General features: G+C 46.6%; 2 protein-coding genes across 10 annotated transcripts in view; one reads left to right on the top strand and one right to left on the bottom strand.

The window, feature by feature from the left end:
• The window catches only part of CAST (calpastatin), a 71,622-nt gene extending 70,836 nt beyond the window's left edge, over positions 1-786 (top strand). For all 9 annotated transcript variants that reach the window (XM_054053522.1, XM_054053525.1, XM_054053523.1 and 6 more), the window contains one exon: positions 361-786. The gene's annotated coding sequence lies outside the window, so the exon portion shown is untranslated. The remainder of the gene's footprint in view (positions 1-360) is intronic.
• On the bottom strand, positions 492-24,439 carry ERAP1 (endoplasmic reticulum aminopeptidase 1). Its single transcript, XM_009562980.2, is given in 22 exon segments — positions 492-4,204; positions 4,975-5,204; positions 7,548-7,629; positions 7,739-7,879; positions 9,628-9,789; positions 10,461-10,645; positions 10,736-10,892; positions 13,152-13,335; positions 14,293-14,372; positions 14,826-14,903; positions 14,905-14,975; positions 15,666-15,749; positions 15,890-16,021; positions 16,512-16,643; positions 17,506-17,619; positions 18,141-18,295; positions 18,639-18,759; positions 19,807-19,941; positions 21,689-21,827; positions 23,730-23,928; positions 23,931-23,973; positions 23,975-24,439. Coding segments are annotated over 21 exon segments (3,000 nt in total). The 5' UTR covers positions 24,434-24,439; the 3' UTR covers positions 492-4,204; positions 4,975-5,057.
• Positions 24,440-27,146: the final 2,707 nt, after the last annotated feature.

Genomic DNA, 27,146 nt, shown 5'->3' with positions numbered 1-27,146 from the left:
TTTCAGTACTGGAAGCTGCTCTAAGGTCTCCCCAGAGCTTTCTCTTCTCCAGGTTAAACAACCCCAACTCTCTCAGCCTGGCCTCATAGCAGAGGGGCTCCAGGCCTTGCATCATCTCCGTGGCCTTATTGACCCAAGTCATTTCATGATTCTGTGACGGGTGCACGGTTACTGCGCGTTGCAGTGAGCTGCTGCCCTTGCTGCAGCATCCCTGTCAATCACTATGTTATCCATCCCTGGTTTTATTTCTGCCACCAGAGGCTTTTATTTCAGGTAATTCTCCACAGGTTTATTGTGAACTTCTTTCCAATTTTAAGCTGAAAAGGACTCCTTACTCCTGTTCCATTTCTTCCTCCCCAGGACCCTGGCACCTCATTTAAATGTCTTCTTTCTGCTGGTGGATCATTGCTCCTGAAGAACAAAAGCTGATGCTAAAAGCCTGTGGTTATTCTGGGTGGTTTCTGTACAGTGACACTCACTGGACATCTTCCGTGTTTCCTTTTTTCCCCTAGCAGACTAAGGTGGTTTTGGTTTTTTTCCCCTAGCTCTTCCTTTTATTATACTCATGTATTTCGACTTTTTTTTTGTAATTTTCTTCAGTTTTCAGAGGGAAAGTGTGCTTTATATTCGCAAGAAATGTATTTCCTAAATGAATAGCAATGCCAAAGAGAAATTCCGCAGACTTTTGCACATAATCTCCACATAGTGCCTGTAAATCTCAGAAGATTTCGTATGCGCTTGCATTTTAAATGTTGCAGCAAATGCATTAAAGTGTTCTGGAATATCGCATGCTTCAGTTACCCTCAGCCCACCTCACCTGGCTGCGTGGTGATTCCCAGTTGGAAGCTGTAGGTGAGCTATGGGTGGGAGCTGTAGGTAAGCTGTGGGTGGTTAAAGCCTGAGGAACTGGGGATTGCCGCTTCATCAAGCACATCTAGCAATGAAACAGGTATTTTGGATGCTGCCTTAATTGTAGTTAAAAAAACAAAACACACCAAATAAGGATTTTTTTTTTTATTTCCACTCGCATCTGTACTGTTATCTCGTAATTTCTGGAGTCTCCTGGACCGAACAAAGACAAATCCAAGGGTGGCAATAACACCATTGCCATCAGGAAGAGGAAATCAAGAAGGTGCATGAGCCTTAGCAGAGATCAAAAAGAAGTTCAGGTCAACAGGCAGACGGGTCTTTGGGGTATTTTGCACTGTTTCTAGTCCTTGATTCTGCTCCTTGCACTCCAGAAGGGAATGCAGAAACAAGGCAGAAGGTGATGCTGCAAGGAACAATGCTGTGTTCTCCTGCTCCACCAGAGAACAGGCAGGAACAGGCGCCTCTCCTGGGGTCCACGTGCCTCAGGGTGTTTCCCTCCCTCTCCATAACTTGTTGACCATCTCCTGGCACATCCTGGCACCAGCATCGCTTCACTATTGGCTTGCAGAGGAAGCACTTGTGCCGACTCTGAAATCCGACTCTGGCATGTGGCACTGCAGAGAGGCTGCCTGGAGATTTCAGTTGGGGATATTCACACTTGTGACTGTTCTCCGCAGTCTGTACTGAGAACCTGTCACACTAATAAAGTTTTTAAGATTGCCTTGTGACATTCCTGGCACTTCATTTATTGCTGCTGAGATCTGAACAGGAACCGAAAGGGAAAAGAAACTCCAGAAATAATGATACAAACTCTGTCACACTGAAACTGAACACCACGGGTTTAAAAGGACACTGAAAAATTACAGAGTCACAGAACCACAGGATAGTTCGGGTTGTAAGGGACCGCAAAGCCCATCCAGTTCCAACCGGTGCTGTCAGCAGGGACACCTGCCACTGCATCAGGGGCTCAAAGCTGCATCCAACCTGGCCTTGAACACCTCTAGGGATGGGGCAGCCACCACTTCTCTGGGCAGCCTGCCAGGGCCTCCCACCCTCACATTTCTTCCCATGATCTCAATCTCTCCTCTCTCAGCTGAAAACGGTTCCCCCTCATCCTGTCCCCACACTCCCTGATCAAGAGCCCTTCTCCAGCTTTTACTGGAGCCCCTCTCCGTTCTGGAATGCCACTGAAATACCATCAGCAATGCTCCATGATGGTGCTTACCACCAGATCACGATCCAGCTGAAGTTTGCTTTTCATTTCTTTGGTTTTCAAAGCTGGATTGCAGGTTCCTGGGACCATCTTTAACTGGTCAACTCCCATGGTGCCGGGAAACAGATGAAGGATTCATGTGTAAGCACAAGGGTTTTCAGAAATGAGGCTATTATTTTGGTTAAAAATTCCCATCGAAACTGTTGTGGAGACGTGCTGTTTGCAGGTGAATGGTGGCCATTCCCAGGCGAGGGGAGAAACATGGTATTGGACTGGTGTGCATGAGTCCTGCCCAGCATCTCAGGACCTGCTCACTTTCTCTCCAGACCCTGTGGATATGCAGCTCAGCCTCGTGTCCTTCTGATGTCATGAGCACACAGCCCACCAAAGTCCGGGATGCTGATGGGCATGGGCTTGCTCAGGTCAATCAGTGTCATCCACAGTGTCTGGTAGAGAGGGCTGTGCAATGCTGGGATGCGCACAGACTGATGGATGCTTCCTCAGTTGAAAAAACAGGGAGAGGGGGAAGGAAGGAGTCTGTGGTGCACCAGGAATATGGCTTCATTTTTCCCAAAGTTCAGAAACTGAAGGTGAAGCAGTGAAAGCAGAAACCAGCAGCGTAAATGCTGGCTTGCAGCGGCAGCAGAAATGAGTGTGCAAAATGAACCCAGTCCCTCATCTGGAATCACGGAAACAAACTTTATTTTTTGTTAAACTGCCCTCTCAGCTCTGAAATCATCATAAAGCAAGTGACAGTGGGCAATTAGCAGAAAGTGTACAGGTGATGCACAGCTCACTCAGAATTCCCATTTCCTGTGACGAGTTAAGAGGTACCAGGTGCCTCATACAGAGCAGGAAGCAGCGAGCAAAAGGAAGCGCTGTTTTCTGCACCAGTTGGATGGAAACTTTTGCCCTCAACATCAGATCCCACTGTCCTCCTGAACTCCGATTTTGTAATTTCTAGTTCATAAAGAATAATGAAATCGAGCGTGGAAAAGGCCTTTAAGCTCATCCAGCGCCACCGCCAGCCCAGCACCTCCACCTCTGCTAAACCTTGTCCCCAGGTGCCATGGCCACACGCTTTGTGAACCCCTCCAGGGATGGGGAATCCACTCCTAACCTGGGCAGCTTCTGCCAGGGCTTCCCCATTCTGCCACTGAGGACATTTTTCCCCAATACCCCATTTAAACCTCCCTTGGTGCAACTTGAGGCCATTTCCTCTCATCAGTTGTGAGAAGAGCAAGTAAGACGTAGTCAGAAGCTTGTGGTGAGTTCCACATGGTGTATTTTTTTCCCTTAAGTCTGCATCTGTGTCAAAGCTTATGGCTGTTCCAGGTTGCAGTGAGGAAACTATTATAGAATCAAAGAATCACTAGGTTGCAAAAAGCCTGTGAGATCATCAAGCCCAACCATACCTGTCCACCACTAAACCACATCCCTGAGCACCTCATCTGCCTGTCTGTTAAACCCCTCCAGAGATGGAGACTCCACTACCTCCCTGGGCTCCTCTGTCAGGGCCTGAGAACCCTTTTGGTGGACATTTTTCCTTATGTCCAATCTGAACCTGCTCCAGCTCAACTTGAGTCCATTCCCTCTCATGCTATCACCTTTCATCTGGGAGAAGTGACCAGCACCCACCTCACCACAAACTCCTTTCCAGGAGCCGTAGACAGTGACAAGGTCACCTCAGCCTCCTCTTCTCCAGGCTAAAGAGACACGGCAGAACCAGGGAGGAGATAAACTCCTGGTTTAACGGACCATGGAATAACGTCAGGGGCAGGGAGTGTAAGAGCAAAGGGATACAGTGTTTTTAAGCACATACAATAATTAGCTGGATTGTTTTTCTTTATCATAGAATCCTATCCTGAGTGGGAAGGGACCCACATGGATCATCAAGTTCAGCTCCTGTCCCTGCAAAGGACAACCCCAACATTCACACCTTGAATAAGTAGGGAAATAAGTTTTCTGCAGGTAAACAGAGGTCATTCACAACAGAATAGTGAAAAAAAACCCAAACCTATCTCCAAGACTTCAACCTTGCTCTCCTACCTGACTGTCCCTTCTGAGCACAGTACTGATATTTTCTCTCCTTGGGGCAACTTGTTGCCAGTTCTTCATTACCTAGAGGTGGGGCATAAGGACTACTGTGAGCGACTGTCCTCCCCCTTTAATGTCAGCAAGTCCATGGGACAACAGATGCATTGCAATTAGGTGGAGAAGAGATAATTAAAAGAAAAAAAAGCCTGCAAAAATGAACTGATGGCTAATCATAGAATGGTTTGAGGTGCAAGAGGCCTTAAAGATCACACAGTTGCAGTCATCTAAAGTGAAATTCACCAGGTTTTTGGTTCTGCATACAAAGTGATAGCACTTCTTTTCCTGAACGCTGCCTGAAAGTGAGACTATTTCCAGAGCAGCAAAGCATTTACACCAGCAGCCACAGGAGCCGGGTGAAAGTCCCAAGAGACACTTCTGGGCTCTTGAATTCTCTGTACATTGACAGAAATTGCTCTCCTGGAAACACAAACCATGTAGATAAAGACATGTGCAAGGATGGCTTTGCTCCAGAGTTTTAGTGCACTCTGATATTAAATGGAGCTGCAGGATGTGCCTTTGTAAGGAGATAATGGTGCAATCCATTTTTCCAGGAGGGAAGTTTCTCCTGGTGCTTTGTCTCCCAGCACATCCTGCTTTTCCAGAAGCAATTTCAAGTTTCTGTAACAGCAGCCAGCCTCCTCCAAGCCTTATTTCACTGTACTTTCCCTTGCTTTTAGTAGTGCTACCTGGCAAAAAAGGGCAATGAGGTGTCTGGTTCTGTGCCTGGCAAACCACAGCCGTAAGAAAGAAAAAAGCCAAGCAACAGCATCAGATAAAGGAAAACATGGACTTACACAACCAAGTTGTCCCTTCAGCCCTGAATCTTCACAGCTTGTCAGTGCTTTTCTATTTCACAAACAGAGGCCGGTGCCCTGGTTTACTGGTGGTTGTTTTGCAGCCACGTTTTGATTTTCTCTAAGTTCCCATTCATCCACTCTATGTTGTCTTTGATGGTTTCAATGGCTTGGTGGACACAGCACAGCTGTGCACTCTTCTTCTCCAGAGAACTGAAGAATTCTTTCACCTGTTGGCAAAAACATGAAGAACACGAGGAGGTAGCAATGTCTTTTAGGTGTGTGGGAAGCCCAGTAAGAAACCCGTGATCTCCAAATCCGGCTGAGTCTTCCCCCCATTGTCAGCCCAGTAACAAATTTTTTAGTAAGTTTTTATAGAATCATACAATGGTTTGGGTTGGAAGGGACCTTAAACATCATCTAGTTCCAACCCTGCAATAGGCAGGGACACCTCCCTCTGGATCAGGCTGCCCGAGGCCCCATCCAGCCTGGCCTTGAACACCTCCAGGGATGGGGCAGCCACAACTTCCCTGGGCAACCTGTGCCAGTGCCTCACCACTCTCATTGTGAAGAAATTCCTCCTTATGTCTCGTCTAAATGTCATAGAATTCATAGAATCTATTTTAGGTTGGAAAAGACCTTAGAGATCATCCAGCGCAACTGTACCTGTCCAACGCTAAACCACATCCCTGAGCACCTCATCCACCTGTCTTTTAAACCCCTCCAGGGATGGGGGCTCCACCACCTCCCTGGGCAGCCTCTGCCACTGCCTGAGAACCCTTTTGGTGAAGACATTCTTCCCGATGTCCAACCCGAACCTGTCCAGGCGCAACTCGAGGCCATTCCCTCTTGTCCCATCTCCTGTCATTTGAGAGAAGAGACTAACACCCACCTCAACACAATCTCCTTTCAGGGAGCTGTAGACAGTGGTAAGGTCATCACAATCCAAGGAAGATGACCCTTCAAATTAGATTATAAAATTGCAGATGAAGCACTGCCAAGTTATGTAGGGGATCCATCTGTTTCCTGTTCATGCAAGAAACCCCAGAATCCACTGACAGCACAGCGCACACAGGCAGGACAGCAGTGGCTCTGGGCAGATGTCACTCCTGCCCTGACTGATTCCAGCATGGCTTCATGATCCACTGGTGCCTGGTGTCCAGTCAACGTCCTGGACTGCCAGCTGATCCAGGCCACATAGTGGGAGAGAGGGCAACCCCTGCCAGTGCTCTGGGTGGCTCAGAGCCAGCTATGTTTGCCTGTGACCCACTTGGAGGAGCAGCAGCTGCCTATGCACCGATGGTAAAACATTTCTTTCCCTACATGGGGAAGTCTGTGCCTCCCTTTATTTTCCTGAGAACCCTCCTCCAGCTTCCCCAGTACTTGGGAAGCCACCAATCTCATCCTTGAAGCACTTGGTAATGTTGCCACTGGGAATCTGGAGGCTGCTTCTACTCCTTGAATTTACTGCATTCCTTGTGGCTGCTGAAAGTGCCAGCAGCTCCTTCTTCACTGTTTTATTTTAAAGGAGATGCTCCTGATCAAAACGTTCATATAGAAACTTCACAGAACATCAACCCCGAGTTAGGGTAGACAGAGACTCTCAAAAGATGCAGTGACAGTACATATTGTGTAAATTAAATACATAATTTTATGACCATTTACCTGGATGAGAGCACCACATGATGCAAATACTCGTATAAAGCACAAAACAGGAACACAGAGGCTACCCGGAAGAGAGCTGCTGGATTCTCTCTCAGCCTTACAGTTTGTGTTCAGAGCCTTGTTCCTAAGCCCTGCAGATTGTCAGCCGACATGCTGCAGCGTTTCTAAGCAGGATGGAGAAATGTCTGCATAGCCCCTTCCACTGGCCAAGATGCTGCTGCTGGTGAGCATCCACTCAGATTTACAATGGCGATTGAGAACTCCAGTCTATATTCTTTCATTTTATATCTAATTTAGTTGCATTGCTCATGGCTGTGTTTTGCCCTAAAACTGCAAATTTTAAACTGGCAACAAAAGCAGAAGCTTCTCGAAAGACACAGTTACAGATGCCATTAACTCTGCACATGGACCAGTCTGGGGTTTTACCATTGACAGAGAGCATGGAATAAGCAGACAGCACGTACCACACACACCATCCAGGAGCTTGGGGAATTCTCCCCAGAATAGAAAAGTGATGCATTTCTCACTATTCTTCAGCATTTTTATTCCACCTGCTCAGTAAAAAGACCTACTTTCCTTGTTTTCCCACTTCCTTCCAGAGCAGGCAGAAGATATGAACAGAGGCGAGTCAACCATGAGTGCTTTGGCTGATAAACACTTGTACTCTGCACCGATGCCTGATGCTCAAACTAAGAACATCCTTCTCCTCACTGCTGACCTCACGCTCTCCCTTGAGAACTTATCTAACTCATCACCACTATCTTCTTTCTCCAGGGAAAGACAGGATCTTACCCTGATGTTCCATAATCAGTCAAGCTTTTATCATGTTAAGATTTCCTCCACATTTTCATTTCAGTTTTACTACAACTGAAACTACAATTTTCTAAACCAGAATCAGAGTGGCTTACCTGTGCAAGCTGTGACCTCGTTGAGTACTGACTTGTCACTCCAGTCACAATGCTTGCTATGGTATTTGATCCAAGTTCAAATCTGGCAAAAAAAGAATCATCTATGCTCAGAAAATGTCTGGTTTTGTAACAAATACAGTTTTAAAACACAGCTTGGGAAAGGAAGCACTGAAACCACTTATGTTCCTTACTTTTCTACAAGTTTTTCCCAATTTTCTTTTAAAAACGTCCAAGATAAACGATGGCCACATGGATTTTTGGCAACAGATACAATAACAAGTGGAAGATCTTGAGTTCTTATGGTGTCACCATGCAGACCTTGATCCATTAACCTAAGAATTAAGAAGAGAAATGGGAGCTGTTTAAACCAGTGGATAAAAATGACAAATAACTGTTCCCTCAGTACTAAGGTTGAGTTGACATTTCTAAAGGTCCTGACACATCATTCCTGCTGGTTTACTCCCAACTTTTCTCAACGTACTCCTCAACAATATCCTTCTGTCCCACTTCTGCTACTTTCACAATTACCCAAAGGGCCTGTGTTCTGAATATTGAGGATAAAAACAAGGCTGCATTTTGCCCTAACTCAAAATCTCCAAGTTAATACAGACCTTGCCTCTGCCCCATTAAGAAAGTCATTTGTCTGTACCTATGGTAAGGATCAGTGGAGCATCCAGGCTGCAAGTGCTGCTCATGACTGTGGTGTCCGAACAGCACTGCAATGCAAAGGATAAATAATAGCATCACACCACCACTGACATGTGTCTGCTGCTGTGTCTGAGCAAAGCCAGATCAGTGCCCCAAGCTGCCACCCCCACCCAACAGCAGGGATCGGCTTCACTGCTTGGAGCCAATGCCTGACAACCTCAGTGATGCTGAACATTCTTGAAAGCATTAAAGCTGGCATTTGGATAAGAAATGTACAGCATGGGTGCCTATGATCACAACAACCACAAAGGCAAATGAAGAAGTGTCTGCAAAGCAAAGATCAGGTGTCTGAGTACCTGTTTTACTGTATTTTGTCCCAATTTGCTACCGCAGAGACAGAGAAAAGAAAAGGTGCAGCCACTTCCTGCCACATATTAAGTGCAGATGACACTGAGCTGGGTGAGAGTCTGGATCTGCTTGAGGACAGGGAGGCTCTGCAGAGGGATCCATGGGCTGAGGCCAAGGGGATAAGGTTCAACAAAGCCAAGTGCTAGGTCCTGCACTTGGTCCACAACAACTCTGTGCAGTTCCAGGCTTGGGAAGAGTGGCTGAAAAGCTGCTTGGAGGACAAAGACCTGGGCTGTTGGTCGACAGTGGCTGAACACAAGCCAGCAGTGGCCCAGGTGGCCAAGAAAGCCAACAGCATCCTGGCTTGGATCAGCCATGGTGTGGCCAGCAGGAGCAGGGATGGGATCATACCCCTGGACTCAGTGCTGGTGAGGCCACACCACGAATCCTGGCTTCAGTTTTGGGCCTCTCACTCCAAGAAGGACGTTGAGGGGCTGGAGCGCATCCAAAGAAGCAAACAGAGCTGGGGAAGGGTCTTGAAAATGGGGGTTATGAGAGGCAGCTGAGGGACCTGGGACTGTTTAGTCTGGAGAAGAGGGGGCTGAGAGAAGACCTCATCACTGTCTACAAATGCATGAAAGGAAGTTTGGTGTGACATGAGTGCTGGTTTCTTCTTCCTGGTAGTCAGTGACGGGACAAGGAGGAATGACCTCAAGATGGGCCAGGGGAGGTTTAGCTTGGACATGGGGAGCAATTTCTTTATGGCAAGGGTCCTCAGGCACTGGCAGAGGCTGCCCAAGAGGTGGTGGAGTCAGCATCCCTGGAGATGTTTAAAAGATGAGTAGATATTGTAACTGGGGCCATGATCAGGTGGCAGACTTAGCACGGCTAGATCGATGGTTGACTAAATGAGCTTAGAGTTCTTTTCCAACCAAAACCATTCTGTGATTCTGTGAAGTCCTGAGAAGCGTTCCACACGTCACGGAGTGCCAAAGCTATGGAAGAGTACTCTGAACAATTCTATTCCTCTTTCAGTGTTCATAAACCTTCCCCTCACACGTCTCTGTTCTATGTAACCACTCACCACCAGAGTGTGTCCTCACTCCTACCGAGGCTGAGGGCTAACTTGATGTCCTCCCTGTCCAAGCTGAATGCATGCAGACTGTACGCAGGGAGGAGGAAATCCCAGCCATCAGACGTTTGTGCTCCCACAGCATATACTGCGGCCTTCACATCTGCTGGCAACCTATACCAGGTGTGATATCATGTTACTCTACACATCCTATTTAGGAATACACACAGAAACACGACTGTTACCACCATGCGTCAACGGGCATGGCAGATGATTTATTGAGAAGTGACCCCTGTGGCTGGGAGCAGTTCAATGTCATGGGCTGTATCTCAGCTCTGTTCCTGCCTTGGAAATATTCTGTGCTCATCATTCCTTATTTTCTTCTTTATTTATGTACACTCCTTTCATGATGATGCCCAGTCAGATAACAATGTGGCATCTTTGGATCGCCCAGAACAATCTCTCAGAGATGTCCTGGAGATGTTTTGGGGCATTCTAACACCACCGCAGAAACCAGGTGAGGTTTGTGAAGTTACCTATTTTCACAGCAGGTACAGGTCAACCTTCAGACACCTGAATGAGGGGTACAAGTTATTTTCACTTTCTAGAACATCTAGAAAGTGAAAATAACCTCAAGTTGTGGAGTACCACATACTCTATGTGCTAGTCCAAGCATACATCACACACACAACTGTGCAGGCGGGGGGAAGCCAATGCATGGGATACAAAACCAGGAAGATCCAGCTTCAGAGTGCAGAAAGGACTTGAAGTTTAGCTCTTTTCATAAATTAACTCTAGTGTAAATAAACAGTATCAGAAAAAACAGCAGTAGTTGCAGAACTGACCTCAAGGTTCCGTTGGATTTCCGCCATTGCATAAAATATCCCTCGGCTTTGTCCACACATGGCTGATACCTGTGCAGGCACGAGAACAGCAGGAGTGAGTGCCTGAGCAGCCTCTCAGACACCGAGCCTTCGTCACTCCATGCCTGCCTGTCGATCAGGCCTTTAAACAGGCTGACAATGTACTCCTAAAACAAGGGAACAAAAAATACATGTTATAAAGAGCACTTTGCAGGGTATGGGCAAAGTTAGAGAGTTCTAAACAGTTAAAATATAACCTGCAATTGCTTTTCTGTACCGTCCACATCCCTCTTCTCCATGAGCCAGTAAACAGGAATCAGCTCATTCAGACCCTGCAGTACTGGCATGACTTGTCTCTCGTGTTTCAGGTATAAAGTTAACTCCAAAGCCTTGGAAATGGACAGGTTTTTTATTCTAAGGAAGTAGAAGAGAGGGGATAAAACAAGGTATAATTCAACTTAAAAAGCAAAGTTACCAGCAAACTCTAAGCCAATTGTTTTTCATGAAACCATACAAACAGGATAACCTTAAAGGTATTTCCAAACCTCTCTAAAGTTTTCTTTTTGAAGAAAAATGTGGCTGAGCAGCTACATGAGCTATGAAACCTAATATTTACTCTTTGAACTAAGAAATGGACCAGAGGAGAACGACTTGCAGCAATCAACCTTTTCCACCATCCCTCAGAAGCCAGGGCTATCCCAGCTCAGCTCTTGCTCTCTCTCTCCACCACGTCTCTGGCTCTACAAACCACACGCATACAGAAGAAAGTTGATGACTGAGCTCATTTCCTCCACAGCACCTTTCTGGCTCAATCTGTAGGTATCTAGCTTTCAGTGAACCTCAAAGCTACAATTCTCCACTGTCTTTTCCTGACTCCATAAACGGCCTCCTACCTCTGCCAGGATACAGCTCAATGTTTTCTTCAAAGACCCAACAGACAAAAAGCCAGAGGTCTTTCCCCACTCCCCCTGCTCAGCTTTTCACCCTTCTGCAAAATCTCTTTCCTGCTTCCTTTCCAGGTCAGTTCCTTACCCTGCAGAGGACATGGGATGCTGCGGGATGAGAAGCTCATGAGACACAATGTGATTTCGTAGCCCAGAAACCAACCGTGTCCTGGGCTGCATCCAGAGCAGGGAGATCAGCAGGGTGAGGGGGCGGGATTCTGCCTCTTCTCCTCTCTGCTGAGACTCCACCTGGAGCCCTGTGTCCAGTTCTGGAATCCCCAGCGTAAGAAGAAGATGGAACTGTTGCAATGGGTTCAGAGGAGGCCATGGAGATGATCTAAGGGTTGGAAAACCTCTGCTGCGAGGACAGGTTGACAGAGCTGGGGTTGTCCAGCCTGGAGAAGAGAAGACTGAGGGGAGAACTTAGAGCAGCTTCCAGTACTGAAAGGGGCACCAGGAAAGCTGGTGAAGGGCTTTTTCCAAGGGCCTGGAGTGACCGGACTAGGGGCAATGACTCTAAATTGGAAGGGGGAAAATTTAGTCTGGACATTAGGAAGAAATTCTTCTTGATGAGGATGGGGAGGCCTTGGCACAGCTCACCGAGAGAAGTATTGGCTGCCCCATCCCTGGAGGTGTTCAAGTCCAGGCTGGATGAGGCTTGGAGCCCCCTGATCCAGGGAGGTCTCCCTGTCGGTGGCAGGGAGTGGAGCTGGATGGGCTGTGAGGTCCCTTCCAACCTAAACCATTCTATGATTCTGTGGTTTTGTCCTTATTCACCTTCCTCTTCTGTCTCAAGACACAGGAATGTTGCAATCACCCATCATAAAATGAACCCTACTTAACCCAATTTGTACCTCTAATTGTCTCTTCTTCTTTTACTCTCCAAGACCCCTGAACAGGCTGACCAATCTCTTTTCCCTTCAGCTCAGGCAGACCTTTCTTCTGCTGCCCAAAGTAAAACCTTGGCCAGCCCCAGACATCACCTCATAAGCTGCTACCTAAAATTCATCAATCGTAACTCTCTTCCAGCTCTCCACTGCCCTATTCCTGAACACTAAACACTCAAACTGGAATTTACAGCCATGAGCTCTCTACTTCTCTGTGCACAACCATTCACAAAGCACACCTAAGACACAGCCTGCTCTAAGACTCATCATAGACTCATAACAGTTCCAAGACTCGTCACAGTCATCATCACCTCACAGCTTTGTGACAGTAACAGCCTCATTGCTAACTGAGGAAGGGCACCAGGGTCTTTCCAGGTGCAAAACATTATCCCAGGTCATCACTTCACACTGGCATCCTTCCCTTAGTGCCTCTTTGTCAGACACACACATTTCACTAAATAGGCTTAGTTTAGTGAAACTGTGCCTGAACACTCACCCTGTGCGCCAGAGCTGGCTCCCTCTTCCCAAAGATCAAATTGGTGCTCAAAGTAACCCATGTTTTGTCAGTAGAAGATGTGAAAGATAAACCAATAAAGATCCCCAAGAGTCTTTCAGAAAAAGACCTGCGGAATTGCTTTGAGCATTGGCAGCACCGTGTGCAGCTGTGGGTCAGCTCAGAAAGGGCATATTTTGAAGGTGATTATAGTTGATTTTTTTAATTTGTTAAACAAAAAGAGTTACAGAAACAATCGAGTTTCTGTGTCAGACCTTGTGCATTATTAACACTCCCTTCCTCATCACAAACAATTTGCATTTTTCCAGACTTGGGGAGGCAGCCTTACCTGACAAGCTGGAATATGTTGTTAACAAGACTTGCTCTGTCACTGCTGCTAATCACGGTGTGGTTCTCCTTCAAAAGATTAATTAGACGATCCCATCCATCATCTTCATAGTTCACAATGTAATACCCATTCATGTCCACATTGAATTTCACCCACTCCACCTCTTCTGGAAGGATAATGACATCTGGAAATAAAAGCATACGCCCTTTTTTCATAGAATCATGGAATCATAGAATGTTCTGAGTTGGAAGGGACCCACAGGGATCATAGAGTCCAACTACCATCCCTACACAGGGGCACGTTCACACTGTGGGGCTGAGGATGTTGGCCAAATGCTTCTGGAATATTGTCAGGCTTGGTGACTGCTTCCTTGGGAGCTGTTCCAGTGCTCTACCACCCTCTGGGGAAGAACCTGCTCCTAATGCCCAACCTAACCCTCCCCTGCCATCTTCCTGCCACTCCCTTGGGTCAGAGAGAAGAGCTCAGCACCTGCTCCTCCCAGTGTGAGGAAGCTGCAGAGTGGGATGAAGTCTCCCCTCATCTCCTCCAGGCTGAACAGACCCAGGGACTTGAACCACTCCTCACATGCTTCCCCTCTAAACCCTTCCCCAGCTCTGTGCCCTCCTCTGGACACTCTCCAGCAGCTTTGGATCCTTTATACCCTGTGGCCCCAGTGTTCGAGATGGGGCTGCCCCAGTGCAGAGCACAGTGGGATAATCCCCTCCCTGGTCCAGCTGGCGATGCCGTGCAGGATCCACCCAAGACACAGTTGCCCACTTGGCTGCCAGGGCACTGCGGGCTTATGGCTACCTCGCCCTGGGCCAGAGCCCCAGATCCCTTTCCACAAGGTTGCTCTTCTCCTCACGCTACTCAGGCTGTGGTTATTGATTTCCTTACTGATCCGAACACGTCCTGGTACCACACCCAATAATAAGTTACTCTCATTACAGAAATTTAAAAAACACAGTAACATGAATTCTGAATATTTTGAGATTGCTATAGCGTTATTATTGAGCTGAAGAAAACCCGCTTCTGTGGCACTCGCAGTTGCAGTTCCCCATCCCACAGAAAACCCTGCAAAACTAAAAGGTTTGCAAACAAACTTCGGATAAATTAATTTCCCAAGTAATTCAGAAATTACCTGCTTTAGTTGTCATCAGGAATCTCTGCACAGTGTCCAATTTACTGGTGATGTAAGTCAGTGGAATGTGCCACAAGTACCTATTGCAAAACAGAAGGGCTTTATTTACTGAAAGAATGGATTTGTCCCGGTCTGACCGCGACCTTTTCCCTGCAGAGTCACAGTAGCAGCCCCGATCACACCTCCAACTCCAGAGCAGAGCCAGGCACATTAAGCTAGCACTACCACTTCTCCAACCCAGCTCCCATAGTGCATCAGTGCAGGCTCTCCCAAATCCCCTCGGCTCTCCCAGCTCTCCCAGCAATTCCAGCTCTCCCAGACTGCCATGACAGCAACTGGCACCTTGGACAGGCACGCAGGTTCCAACAACACCTACAAATACAACTGATCCTGAGCTCCACGGGGAAAGGCTCACAACCAAACATCCCAGGGAGCATCCCTCACAGATCACCACAAACATCTCTGTTGCACAGCACTGTTTGCCACAGCAGAGCATCCTGGTTTGCCTGCTGCCCCTTCCCTGTTTCGTTTACCCTGCAGATGAAGAATCCACTCCCACCACATAGCGCTCCTGCTGTACATGGACATTCTTTCCCCTCACCATGACAGAAGGGGAAACCCTTCTGCAGTGTCCAGGTGTCCATCATCGCCTTCACATCCAGAAGCTGTCCTTTAGTCCTGTGCTGGTTGTTGGCAAGGGAAGAAGACAGGTAAGAAGAGGAGGAAGACAGTAGCACAGCAACAACGAAATGTGCAAGAGCTCTACAACTGGTAGGCTCGACATAGGTCTGTATAGATTGGATATATATGCAGCTGGCCTTCCTGTCTAGACCTTCATATTTTGAGCCTACTGGAAAGCTGAGGAGGGGCTCTTGATCAGGGAGTGCAGGGGTGGAACAAGGGGGAATGGTTTTCAGCTGAAAGAGGGGAGATTGAGATGTGATCTTAGGGAGAAATATTTTCCTGTGAGAGCGGGGAGGCCCTGGCCCAGGTTGCCCAGAGCAGTGGTGGCTGCCCCATCCCTGGAGGTGTTCAAGGACAGGTTGGATGGGGCTTTGACCCCCGATCCAGTGGGAGGTATGCCTCTCCAAGGTAGGGGGTGGAACTGTATAGGTCCTTTCCAACCCAAACCATTCTGTGATTCTATGATAGTTAAAGACACCTCTTTAAGCACTGCTGTTTTCCTCTCAGCGCTGGGCAGAGGAGTAGGATTTCTGCCCAGTCTCAGAACGAAAGAATCTTGCACTGTCTTTAGAACCACCCTCAAGTGGCAAAGAAAGCTTTTGGAAGGTGCATGAACCAGCACCACAGCATGAAGCAGTAATGTGAGATGTCAGACTCCTAATGTCAACAATAAAACACTGGACGCTTACTGCATTTGAAGACAACTCTTGGTTTCTTTTACAAAAACCACCACTTTGTGGTTCATTTTTGCCACTGCCTGCTGTAGGGCAAACCTGAAAACAAAGACGTTTTGGTCGTCTTTCTATGATGTTGTGATCATAAGTATTTGGCACAGTTTTCAGTAATGCGTTAGAGACATTATTGCTGAGAAGTTAGGAAACCAGGAAAAAATAAGAGAATGAGAAGTACTTGCATTTGTCATGCTGTTCCACAAATCTTCATTTTTTGTATTCTTGTAGCTGTATTTCTGCAGGTAATGCATAAGCCCAGCTTGGAACACATCGGCAGTCAGGTAATCCCTCAGCATATTTAAGATACAGGAACCCTGGAAAAAAGAGTGACAAGATGCTTGCTCCAGGAAAATTTCAGAATACCACTCATCTATGCAACAGTTCACTTTTGTGAGTCTCTCTGATTAAAAAATAGTCCAGTTTAATGTACATTAGAACAGTACTTTATTTACCATCATTACTGTTACAAATATCACTGATTATGTGAGTTATGTTAATATTTTTTTAATTATTACACAAGCCAGTACTGTGTAATGCTCCAGTGGGAAACTCTCTTTGGTTTAAGAACCTAAAACAGTTTAAGATTAAATTGATACAGAACAGACAGAGGAAGTAAAGACTTCCTTGCTTTAGAAAGGGAACAGGCAGCCACCATTTGAATCTACCCAGGTATTCTGGACAAGCAACCATGCCAGTCACAAAAGCATGCTCTGCAGATGTCTTGGATGTAGGGGTGAAATCAGTGGAACGCAGTTGTGCAGGACAAGCAAAGCAACAGAGATCAATAGTAGTTGTGGTTTTTACCTTATTGTAGGAAACTTCATCAAACATTTCCAAAATCTTGGCTGGATCTTCCACAGGAGTTGATACTGGATGCGATGAATTTAATGAATCCACTTTCATGACATTAAAACATCTCCTTAAGAAACAGTCTTCCTAAAAGGAGGCAAAAACGAGCATTACTACTAAATTTTGCTCAGTCACTGCTGGACCCCTGTTCATTCACTTTTCAGTCCACTTCATGTGATCTTCAGATCATACAAAGAAAACAAAATATATCTTCCTTTTTATTGCAGAGCATAGAAAAACCTGAAACAGCAATACAGACAGACAAATGAGTCCTAGTGTTCTAAACTTAAACAGCCAAGCTATCAGGACTTAAAACCAACTCCAAACAGAACTGCACATTCCAACACTTCAATGGCAGAGTGGTCAGCAACCACACAACAAATTAAAACCAGAATATGGTAAATTTTCCTATTATGATGTCACAGCAAAAATCAACGCAGAAGTACTGTTCATGTCACTTTGGTCGCAAATTTCATATACGAGTCCTCTGCTAAAGCCAGTGGAAGGGTTTTGGTTTTCAAGTCTGACTTTATTTGATTAAATAAGATAAAATAATTTCTTTCTATTTTTGGACGTTAATGTCTTTAAATAGAATATGCTTTCAGTGCCATCATTAACTTCCATCATTGGTTCCTGAAAATATTTACACATAGATAAATAACAATTCCTGCCCTCCAGAGGGAACATCAGCTAATTATGGAAGGTTTGGGTTGGAAGTGATCTCAAAGCCCATCCAGTTACACTCCCTGCCAGTTACACCTCCCACTGGATCATGGGCTCAAAGCCCCATCCAGTTCGGCCTTGAACACTTTCAAGGACGCGGTACCCACCACTTCTCTGGGCAACTTGGGCCAGTTTAAAGGTGGTTCACAGCACAAATCTGCTTGATTGTTATCCTTACTAATTAAGTGGATTCAGAAATCATAGAATAAAAATAGCATCTGCTTACAACTGTCAGCTGTGGGTGTGTAGCACTGACTGACACAAACTCCATAAACTTTGCAAATCCTTCATTTAACCACAGATCGTTCCACCACTCCATGGTAACAAGGTTGCCAAACCACTGGGGAAAAGAGAAAAAAGAGATTCTGAAATTAAACACAGTTTATCACCAAAGCTACTACTAGGCAGCACAAAACTGCATTTAGCCTATGGTATTGATCCCTAAGGAATGTTGTTCTAGATACAGCTTGCTCTGGCCTCTTCCCATTTGGCTTCTCGGTTTCCCATTGGAATGGTGATGCACTACCACAGTGGCTTCCATTCACATTCCATGACACCTCGTAAGGAAACCATGTTTAGCAGAAGGTCTATGCAGAAAAGAGTTAACCATCCCAAACTTTTAGGTTCGAGTTTTGGTACTCTGCAATCCATTTCAAGAACTGGCAAAAGCTCAATAGTGTTGGAGCTGCCAAACAGAATACGTTGACATTGACAGCTCCCCATAACTACTCAGCCTGCGCGACTCCTTCACCAGAAACAGCCCTGGCTCACAAATGAGCACTTTCACGCCAAAGGCGATCACTCCAGGATCCTCCTGCCCACACAGGATCCATCAAACTCCTTACTCTTCCCAAATCCCACCTGATGAGCGAGCTCATGGGCTATGATCATGGTAATCCAAAGCTTGGAAGAGGTCGAGGACTTTTCAGGGTCATACAACAAGGCCGACTCCTGGTACATAGTCAGTCCCCAGTTCTCCATAGCACCACTCTGAAAATCAGGAATAGCTGCCAAATCTGGGGAAGAAAGAACAGTAAGAGTATAATTTTACTCAACAAAGAGCTTGCTCATGGGCTGGTCCCACATGGCTGCTCCCACACAGATACTCCCATCGCACACATTTCTGAGGGCTCTCTCAAACCACAAAAACACATTAAAGAATTGCTCTACACAGAAGACAAGGATCTCCAATTCCCTGCAGAACTTTTCAATCCGCCCTCCAGTTCCATGAAGGAGCCACTTTAAAAGCCCATGAGCCAAGCTCGGCCCCATTTTAACATTTTCAATTACCAATTTTGTGCTTTTTTACTCCCTGAGCTCAATAATATTCTCAAATACATAGAATTATTTAACACTTGCCTTGTTTAGGTAAAGGATAACAGATGCTGAAATACTCCTCGTAGAAGTCTAGGAGTTTCACTGCGGAATCCAACGCGTAATCAGCTTGATTGATCTTGTCTGGCGCTGTGTACACAGAAATCTGCAGCAGATGAACACTTCAGTGACAGCATCAACAGCTTACAGATGCTGTTCTTTATCACAGCTACTTGAACAACCATAATGGGGGATGGCAGAGCACGCAGCTAACACTTCTCTTGCAAGGGTCATTAAAACATTTGCAGAAAAATACTGCCAGAATTAGAAATACAGGTTTTAAAACTTACACCTCGATGGCCCTACAAAGACTTCTGTTGTCACCAACCCTGCCACATTAGAGTTGTTGCTGATACAGGGTGATTTTAGTGTTAATTCTCCATGAAAACTATCTTTATTTATAAAATTTTATATGAAACTGCATCCAGTTCTATACTCTTCAGCACAGGAGAGACATGGATCTGTTGGATCTACTCCAGAGGAGGCCATGGAGATGATGCGAGGGCTGAAGCACCTCTGCTATGAGGACAGGCTAAGAGAGTTGGGGTTGTTCAGCCTGGAGAAGAGAAGGCTCTGCAGAGACCTTAGAGCAACTTCCAGTACTGAAAAGCTGGGGAGGGGGGCTTGATCAGAGGGTGAAGGGACAGGATGAGAGGAATGGTTTTAAGGTGGAAGAGAGGAGATTAAGATGAGATCTTAGGAAGAAAAGTTCTTTAGTGAGGGTAGGGAGGCCCTGACCCAGGCTGTCCAGAGCAGTCATGGCTGCCCAATTCCTGGAGGTGTTCAAGGCCAGGTTGGACGGGGCTTTGAGCCCCTGATGCAGTGGGAGGTGTCCTTGCCCATGGCAGGGGGTGGAACTGGTTGGGCTTGGAGGTCCCTTCCAACCCAAACCATTCCATAATTCTATGAAACAAACTGTACCACCAACGCATATAATTATATAAAGAGCCCATTAACAAAACCTTTTGAAATAACAAAGCTCAGAATGCAAACTAATCATGCATTTACAAAAACGCTTTCTCTCATTTCATTCCTGTAAAACATCAAGACATATAACTCCAATGATTGAATTGAAAAGTAAACCATTTTGTCTTTGGACATACTATAATACAAAAATCTTTTAGAAAATGAGTCAGAGTTATGTCAGAGTTACCTTAACTCCATGACTGGTTATTTTGCTGATGGATTTGAAGTCCGAAACAATGAAGGCAATGAGGTATGTAGTCATCTTAACAGTGGTGTTGAAATGGTCCTCAACAAGCCAGGGACTTAGATTCACAGATTTCACCTAAAAAACAAGCACAGCATATCACTGCGCTATTTGTTAGGATGGACCACCAGCAACTGCCCTGTTTCTCCTCAGTTTGAAGGTAATACACTTAAAAGTATGCTAGAAAGGAGTCATCCCATGCCCCCTCAAAATCAAAACATACATATATCTATACAGGGGCACATTCATGGGTGAGTGCTACTTGCCTCTACACTGGTAAAACTAGAAAAAGGAAAACACTGCTCACTGCTGCAGTTTTCCTCTGATGGAATCAAGCTCACACATCTTCAGCTGATGAGAAGCTGCATAAATTGCAGCAGCCGTCACTACCCACAAGAAGGATAAACTCCTCCAAACTGCGAGTCAGCCATTTAGCTAAAAGTGAGTCAGGTGTTGGAAGTATCTGACTTCCCCTCCTGGTCACAGAGAGCTACCCAACCTTAGCTATCTAACCAAGACCTGGAACATGGTCAGCCACACTGAACTGCAACACTGGCCCCCACTCTTAGTTCATTATTTTATTCAGTTCTCTACAAAAGAACTGATTTTTTTACACCAATGTTCACAATGTTTCATTTTTATAAATGTACCTTGGTGTGTGTGCGTGCTGTTCCCTCCTTTAGAAAGGTCAGTGCCCTTGCAAAGCAGCAACTAACATTACAGAAGAACTTACAAACAATCTTTTATGCCCGAAGTAAGGTCAAATGTACAAAACGTAGTGAACCCTAGATATATATTCATACGTATTTATAATCGCAAACAGTATTTGTAGCTGTTACATGCACAGCAGTTTCACTCTGAGATTTTTTTTTTGAAGACCAGGGTGTATTTTTTACAGAGAGGTCCTGTTTATCTGACAATTAATTCAATACACACAAACCTTGTACTTATTCATATGTATTTCACCATTAATCTTAAAATCTAAGATTAATATGGAAAGCATTTTGTGAGTAAAATAAAGACAGAATCACAGAATGATTTTGGTTGGAAAAGACCTTTAAGATCATCAAGTCCAACCATCAATCCAGTCCGGCTAAGTCCACCACCAGATCATGTCCCCAAGTATGACATCTACTGATCTTTTAAACTCTTCCAGGGACGGGGACTCCAGCATCTCCTGGGCAGCCTCTGCCAGGGCCTGAGAACCATTTCAGTAACGAAATTCCCCCTAATGTCCAACCTGTATCTCCCCTGGTGCAACTTGAGGCCCTTTACCTTGTCCTGTCACTGGCTATCAGGGAGAAGAGACAAGCTCCCTCCTCACCACAACCTCCTTTCAGGCAGTTGTAGACAGTGATGAGGTCTCCCCTCAGACTCCTCTTCTCCAGTCTAAACAGCACCAGCTCCCTCAGCCACTTGTCTTAAGGTTTGTGCACTTCACCAGATTTGTTGCCCTTCTCTGGACGTGCTCCAGCCTCTCAACATCCTTCTTGTAGTGAGGCCACACTGTAGGACCATTCCCACACCTCTGCTGAGAAGAAGGAGCCCACATGATGTACAGTTTCCTTCATTCCTGTTTTACACTGTGTCCAGACTGCCAGCAACAGCACCACACTCTCCCATGAAGAACTGAGTTTGCCATCCCTGTCCCTGCCCATGGCAGGAGGGTTGGAACTAGATGATATTTAAGGTCCCTTCCAACACAAACTATTCTGTGATTCTATGATCCCCAGCAACGGCAACTGCTGGGGTATTCCATTCTCCTTTTGCTTTCCTGTTTCCAAGACCATCAGCCATCAGCATTCCATTAAAAGCATCCACTTACAATGGGCATATTGGACAGCGCGAGGTGCTTCGGTTCCCTCTGAATTCGAATAGAAAACCTGGCTTTGAAGGCTGGCTCATCAAAACAGGGCAAGGCCATCCGCGCTGCTGTTGGTTCGAACTGTGTTGCTGCGAGTACCCTAAGTGGGGAGGAATAAGGGGTTTGGTGACACGTGTTCATTTGTGCCGTGATTCCATACTTACAAAATTTTAGCCTGGTGCAAAAATAACTGCTGTTTCTAACCATCGAGTTTAAAGCAGAATATCTCAGCTTAGAACAAAGGTTATTAATTGAAATAAGAGCCCCCAGGACCTACACATTTTTGCCAGCAAGAAACAAGCTATTAACTCCAGTAGGATAGAATTCCTGACTCCTGGAACCGATGAATTCTTTGAATGCATTTTGAGCTGCTGCTTAGTTATGGAAAATCTTCTTTTGCAGGAAGATGTTGAGATGCTTGAGAATGTGGTAATTGGGAAAGAGCTCTGGAGAAGGAGCAGGGTAGAGTTTCCTAGCAGTCTGTGCAGTCTCTGCAGTCATTTATGAGACATATGGCCAGGTGTTGTCACAGAGAAGAACGGATCCTTTCTGATTGACCAATATTGGACATAAACATGGCCATTCTAGGTGCATTTTGTTGGCTTCCTGGTAATTCTCCTCTGCTGGGATGGTTTCACCAGAATTCAAGATATTGTAGTGGATGATTCCACTTGCCAACCATGAACCACTGACCATGACCTTCTTTTGATGCAGCTACAGTGTGGGGAAGTGTTTTGGTCCAGCCACTGCATAGAACGCTGTTGATTGTGCCATAAAATCCATTTTCCAACACAGGTCTCAGCACAATCAAGAAATGTATCGGTTTTGTTTTTCAAAGGCAGTGCAGAGAAGACTTTCTAACTGCAATTTGTTTGATTTTCATTCAGCTTGTGCAGCCCCATTTATTGACCTTCTTTGCTTTTCTAGTTTGCTGTGGATGTTGAGCAACTGCTACATGGTCAACACTGAATTTTTCTGTAACCTCTCAAGTTGTTTTGTGTAGGTCTGCTTCAATCCTGGCCCTCAGCTGGTTGTTGTCTTTCACAGAATACTTATGGCCCTCCTCATCTTCAAGCTCTGGCCACCATTAAAGAATTTTTGGCACCAATCATAGAATCACAAGATGGTTTGGGTTGGAGGGGACCTCAAAGCCCAGCAAGTTCCACCCCCTGCCATGGGCAGGGACACCCTAGAGCAGGGGCACAAAGCTCCTTCCAACCTGGCCTTGAACACCTCCAGGGATGGGGCAGCCACGACTGCTCTGGGCAACTTGGGCCAGGGCCTCCCCACCCTCACAGGAGAACATTTCTTCCCATGATCTCATCTCATTTTCCCCTCTTTCAACTTAAAACTATTTCCCCTCGTCCTCTCCCTGCACTCCCTGATCAAAAGCCCCTCCCCAGCTTTCCTGGAGTTGCTTTCAGTACTGGAAGCTGCTCTGAGGTCCATGCTAATGGTTTTATTTTCACAGTTTATTCCTTTTTATATAACACTGTAAAAATAAAAGATGAAAAAAAAAAAAGCAGATCTGAGCAGTTTTGTTGTATCTGTTTGAAATGGAATGCAAAGCAGCAGAAACTACCAGCAATACGGATGAGGCACTGTGCCAGGGCACTGTCAGTGATCATATGGTTCAACATATCAGGAAGAAATTCTTTACTGAGCACAGGTCGCCCAGAGAAGTAGTGGCCCCATCCCTGGAGGCATCTGAGGTCACCATAGATGGGGCATTAAGTCCCCAGATCCAGTGTCCCTGCCCATGGCAGGGGATGGAACCGGATGAAGGTCTTTTCCAACCCAAACAATTCAGTGATTCTAGGATTCTATGCTAAATGAGGAGAGCAAATTCTGTGCTTTGATATGTTGCACTACATGAAGATGGTTAAACAAAAGGTTAATTCAAAATAAGCATTACAGATTATGACAAAAGCAGCAATTACCTTTGCACCAGGGTAATAACAATATGTACTACCAGGGACTTCAGCATATCAGAAAGGACTACCGTAGTTCTCCCTCCTGGGTCCTGTAGGTGCTCTTGTAGAAGCCGTGGAAAGAGTCAGAGAGGTTCCCAAGGAAGTGGATGGTGATAGCGTAGTCATGCCCGGCGTGTAGCATCTCACCAGGAAGGATTGCCACCTGCTTGCGCTCCCGGTGCTCCAGCACCCGTGCCTCTTGCTCCAAGTGGGATTGTTCAGCATCGACGCAGCCCTGGTGATCTGCAGGCGCTTGCTGTGCAGGACGATAGCGGTTGGTCTCCTGTTGGACCCGCACCTGGACGGCAGCAGTGCCCGCGAAGGCCAGTGTGGTGAGGTTGGGATGGATGAGGAGGTGGTAATGGAGCGGGATGAGGTGTGTGGGGAGCCGCACTGAATCCCAAGGGAAGGGTGGACTGCCCTGTTCGTTGCCCTGGGCCCTTGATGTGCTCAGCATGATCAGCATCCCCAGCATCCTTGGCATCCTCAGCATCACGAGTAGCCCCAGCATCTCCAGAAGCCCCAGCAGCCCCTCCTTCACCATCATGGATCCAGGCGAAAGAAAGAACCCGCCTTTGCCATCCCCGATCCAAGGGGACGGGGAGACACCACGGGAGCCTGGGAAACAGGAGGAAAGGAGAAACTCCGCTTCCCTGGACCCGCGCCTCTCTCCCCGTGCAGGAGTGAGGCATGAATAGGGAATGCGAAAGGGAAAGCGAAAGCCGCATCTCATCAGGGACTGCCCCAAGGGGAGGGGCAGACAGGAAAGGGAGGAGCGAAGGGTGTGGGCACTAGGAGAATGAGGGGGCGCCGAGGGGCCCGAACAGGAATACACAATCCGATTGCCCCTTCCTCAGATTCTTCTTGATTGTTTCTTTCCTCACTTTTAAAGGAACTTTCCAACAGCATTTCAGCTTGTAGGCTCAGTGGGCAAGGGATTCCTTGAGGCGTGGGCGACCTTTCCCAAGGAAGCGAGTTTTGCTGTTTAATTACATGTTAATCAGGATAGTTAATAAAGTGCATGGAATCATAGAATCAGAATCATAGAACCACAGAATGGTTTAGGTTGGAAGGGACATCAAAGCCCATCCAGTTCCAACTCCTTGCCATGGACAGGGATACCTCCCACTGGAGCAGGGGCTCAAAGCCCCATCTAGCCTGGCCTCGAACACCTCCAGGGATGAGGCAGCCACCACTTCTCTTGGCAACCTGGGCCAGGGCCTCCCCACCCTCACAGGAGAGCATTTCTCCCCAAAATCTCATCTCAGTCTTCCCGCTTTCAGGTGAAAACCATTTCCTCTTGTTCTGTCACTGCACTCCTTGATCAAGAAATCCTCCCCTGCTTTCCTGGGAGCCCCTTTCAGCACTGGAAGCTGCTCTAAGGTCTCTGCAGAGCCTTGTCTTCTCCAGGCTGAACAACCTAAACTCTCTCAGCCTGTCTTCATACAGGAGGTGCTCCAGCCCTTGAATCATCTCCTTGGCCTCCTTTGGACTCACTCCGACAGCTCCATGTCCTTCCTATGCTGAGGCCTCCAGAACTGGATACAGGGCTCCAGGTGGGGTCTCATCAAAGCAAAACAGAGTGGCAGAATCCCTTCCCTCACCGTACTGGTACCACTGCTTTGGATGCAGCCCAGGACACAGTTGACTTTCTGGGATGCAAGCACACATTGCTGGCTTATGGTGAGCTTCTCATCCACCACCACTTGAAATTCAGACTTCATTAATAAGTCTCTTTGTTGCCTTGTGCTTATCTTTGTGTGTCTTTGCTTGGTGGATTCATAGTGCCACTCTATCTTCTTTGCAGTGTTATCTATTCCCCTGTTCACTCAAAAAACTTTTCTGGTGCTCATTATCTTCCAGTCTGACTCAGTAAAAAGCAAACAAGGTCAACCAGACATAAGTAGTAACCAAGTCCTTCAACAAGCATGAAGATTCCCACATAATATGTGAGCTTTGTAGGCAAGCAACTTGTCTCTCTGTTGTAATTAGCAGATTTCATTAGTCTACAGCAGCATCCTGGGGAAGGCCAGGCCAAATACTCCCCCATCCAAATTCACCTCTCCATCCCTGGAAAGGGGCCCACTACCACCCTGGCATGTCTTTGGCTCCTGCAGAAAGGAGAGGCAGGCACCAAACTCTCCTTGATGTCCTCGCCTGCTGCTTCCAGCTCTCCGTTGTTCCTGCTGCTCACTATGTGTTTTCCCTCCTGCCCAGCCTCCAGTGAGGATCCAAAGCCACAAGTGGAGTAGGAAAGCACTAACACTCTCTGGCCCAATAAACACAATGAAGCAGTGACAGTAACAAGTTCCTCCCTTGTTGTGGGGTTAGCAGGAGACTCATAGAATCATTAAGGTTGGAAAAGACCTGTAAGATCAAGGCAAATTGCAGATCAGCCCCACCACTCCTACTAAACCTTATCTCCAAGTGCCTAAACCATGTCTCCAAGTGCCACATCTACATGCTTTTGGAACCCCTCTGATGAGCAAAGGCAGACAAGGGGGGGGGGGAGTGTTCCTTAGAGCTTGGCATTGTTTGCCTTGAAGACCTTGGAAGCTGATAACAAAGGAGCCAGCTAGAAGTTTACTGATAAGTGGACATCGGAATGCAGAAAGCTGGCTGCATTTGGTTCAGGAGTTTGAAAACAGCCAGAGGAGACTGCGTCTGCACAAAGTTCAAGAAGAAAAATATTCATCCCGAGGAAGACTTCCTACTTCATCCCTAAGACTCCGGCCCACAACAATCAGGAGGCACTACGCAGGCACAAGACTGGAGCGAACTTTCCAGAACTAATTATAATATGAAGCCGGGAAAGGGTATGAATATGTAGTAGGCACTTACACCTATGCATGTCTTTACACTACAAGTAGCTGCTTGTTAAATTATACAGTGTGCAAGCTAGGAGAAGAACTCCCTTGCACCCCAGCGCTGGAAATAAACCTACCTGCTTTATAACTCATTTTGGGTTATGGCGTTTGATTCTGCAAAACACCTCCAGGGATGGAGACTCCACCCCTGTCCTGGGCAGCCTCTCCTAGTCTGGGAGGCCAGACTGTAGCTGGCAGTCGCTGAGGAGGTGGGCAGGGACATTCCTACCCCTGCCCTGCCTGATCCAGCAGAGCTCAGCATCAGCATGCAGACACATAGACATCAGCATGCACACACACTGCACCTTCATGGACTTTCTGTGACAATGATGTGATTGAGAGCAGCCCTGAGGAGAACAACTTGGGGTGCTGGGGGATGATAAGCTCAACAGGAGCCAACAACATTCGCTTGCAGCCCAGAAACCAACCGTGTCCTGGGCAGTGGGACCAGCAGGGCAAGGGAGATGATTCTGCCCCTATGCTCCTTTCTGGTGAGAACCCACCTGGAGTCCTGAGTCCAGTTCTGGAATCCCCAACATAAGAAGGACATGAAACTGTTGGAGCAAGTCCAGAGGAGAA

Source organism: Cuculus canorus, chromosome Z, assembly GCF_017976375.1.
Source record: "Cuculus canorus isolate bCucCan1 chromosome Z, bCucCan1.pri, whole genome shotgun sequence".
In the NCBI taxonomy this organism is placed as follows: Eukaryota; Metazoa; Chordata; class Aves; order Cuculiformes; family Cuculidae; genus Cuculus; species Cuculus canorus.
The sequence above is the reverse complement of the archived record's forward strand: the minus strand, read 5'-3'. Positions and strand labels throughout refer to the sequence as shown.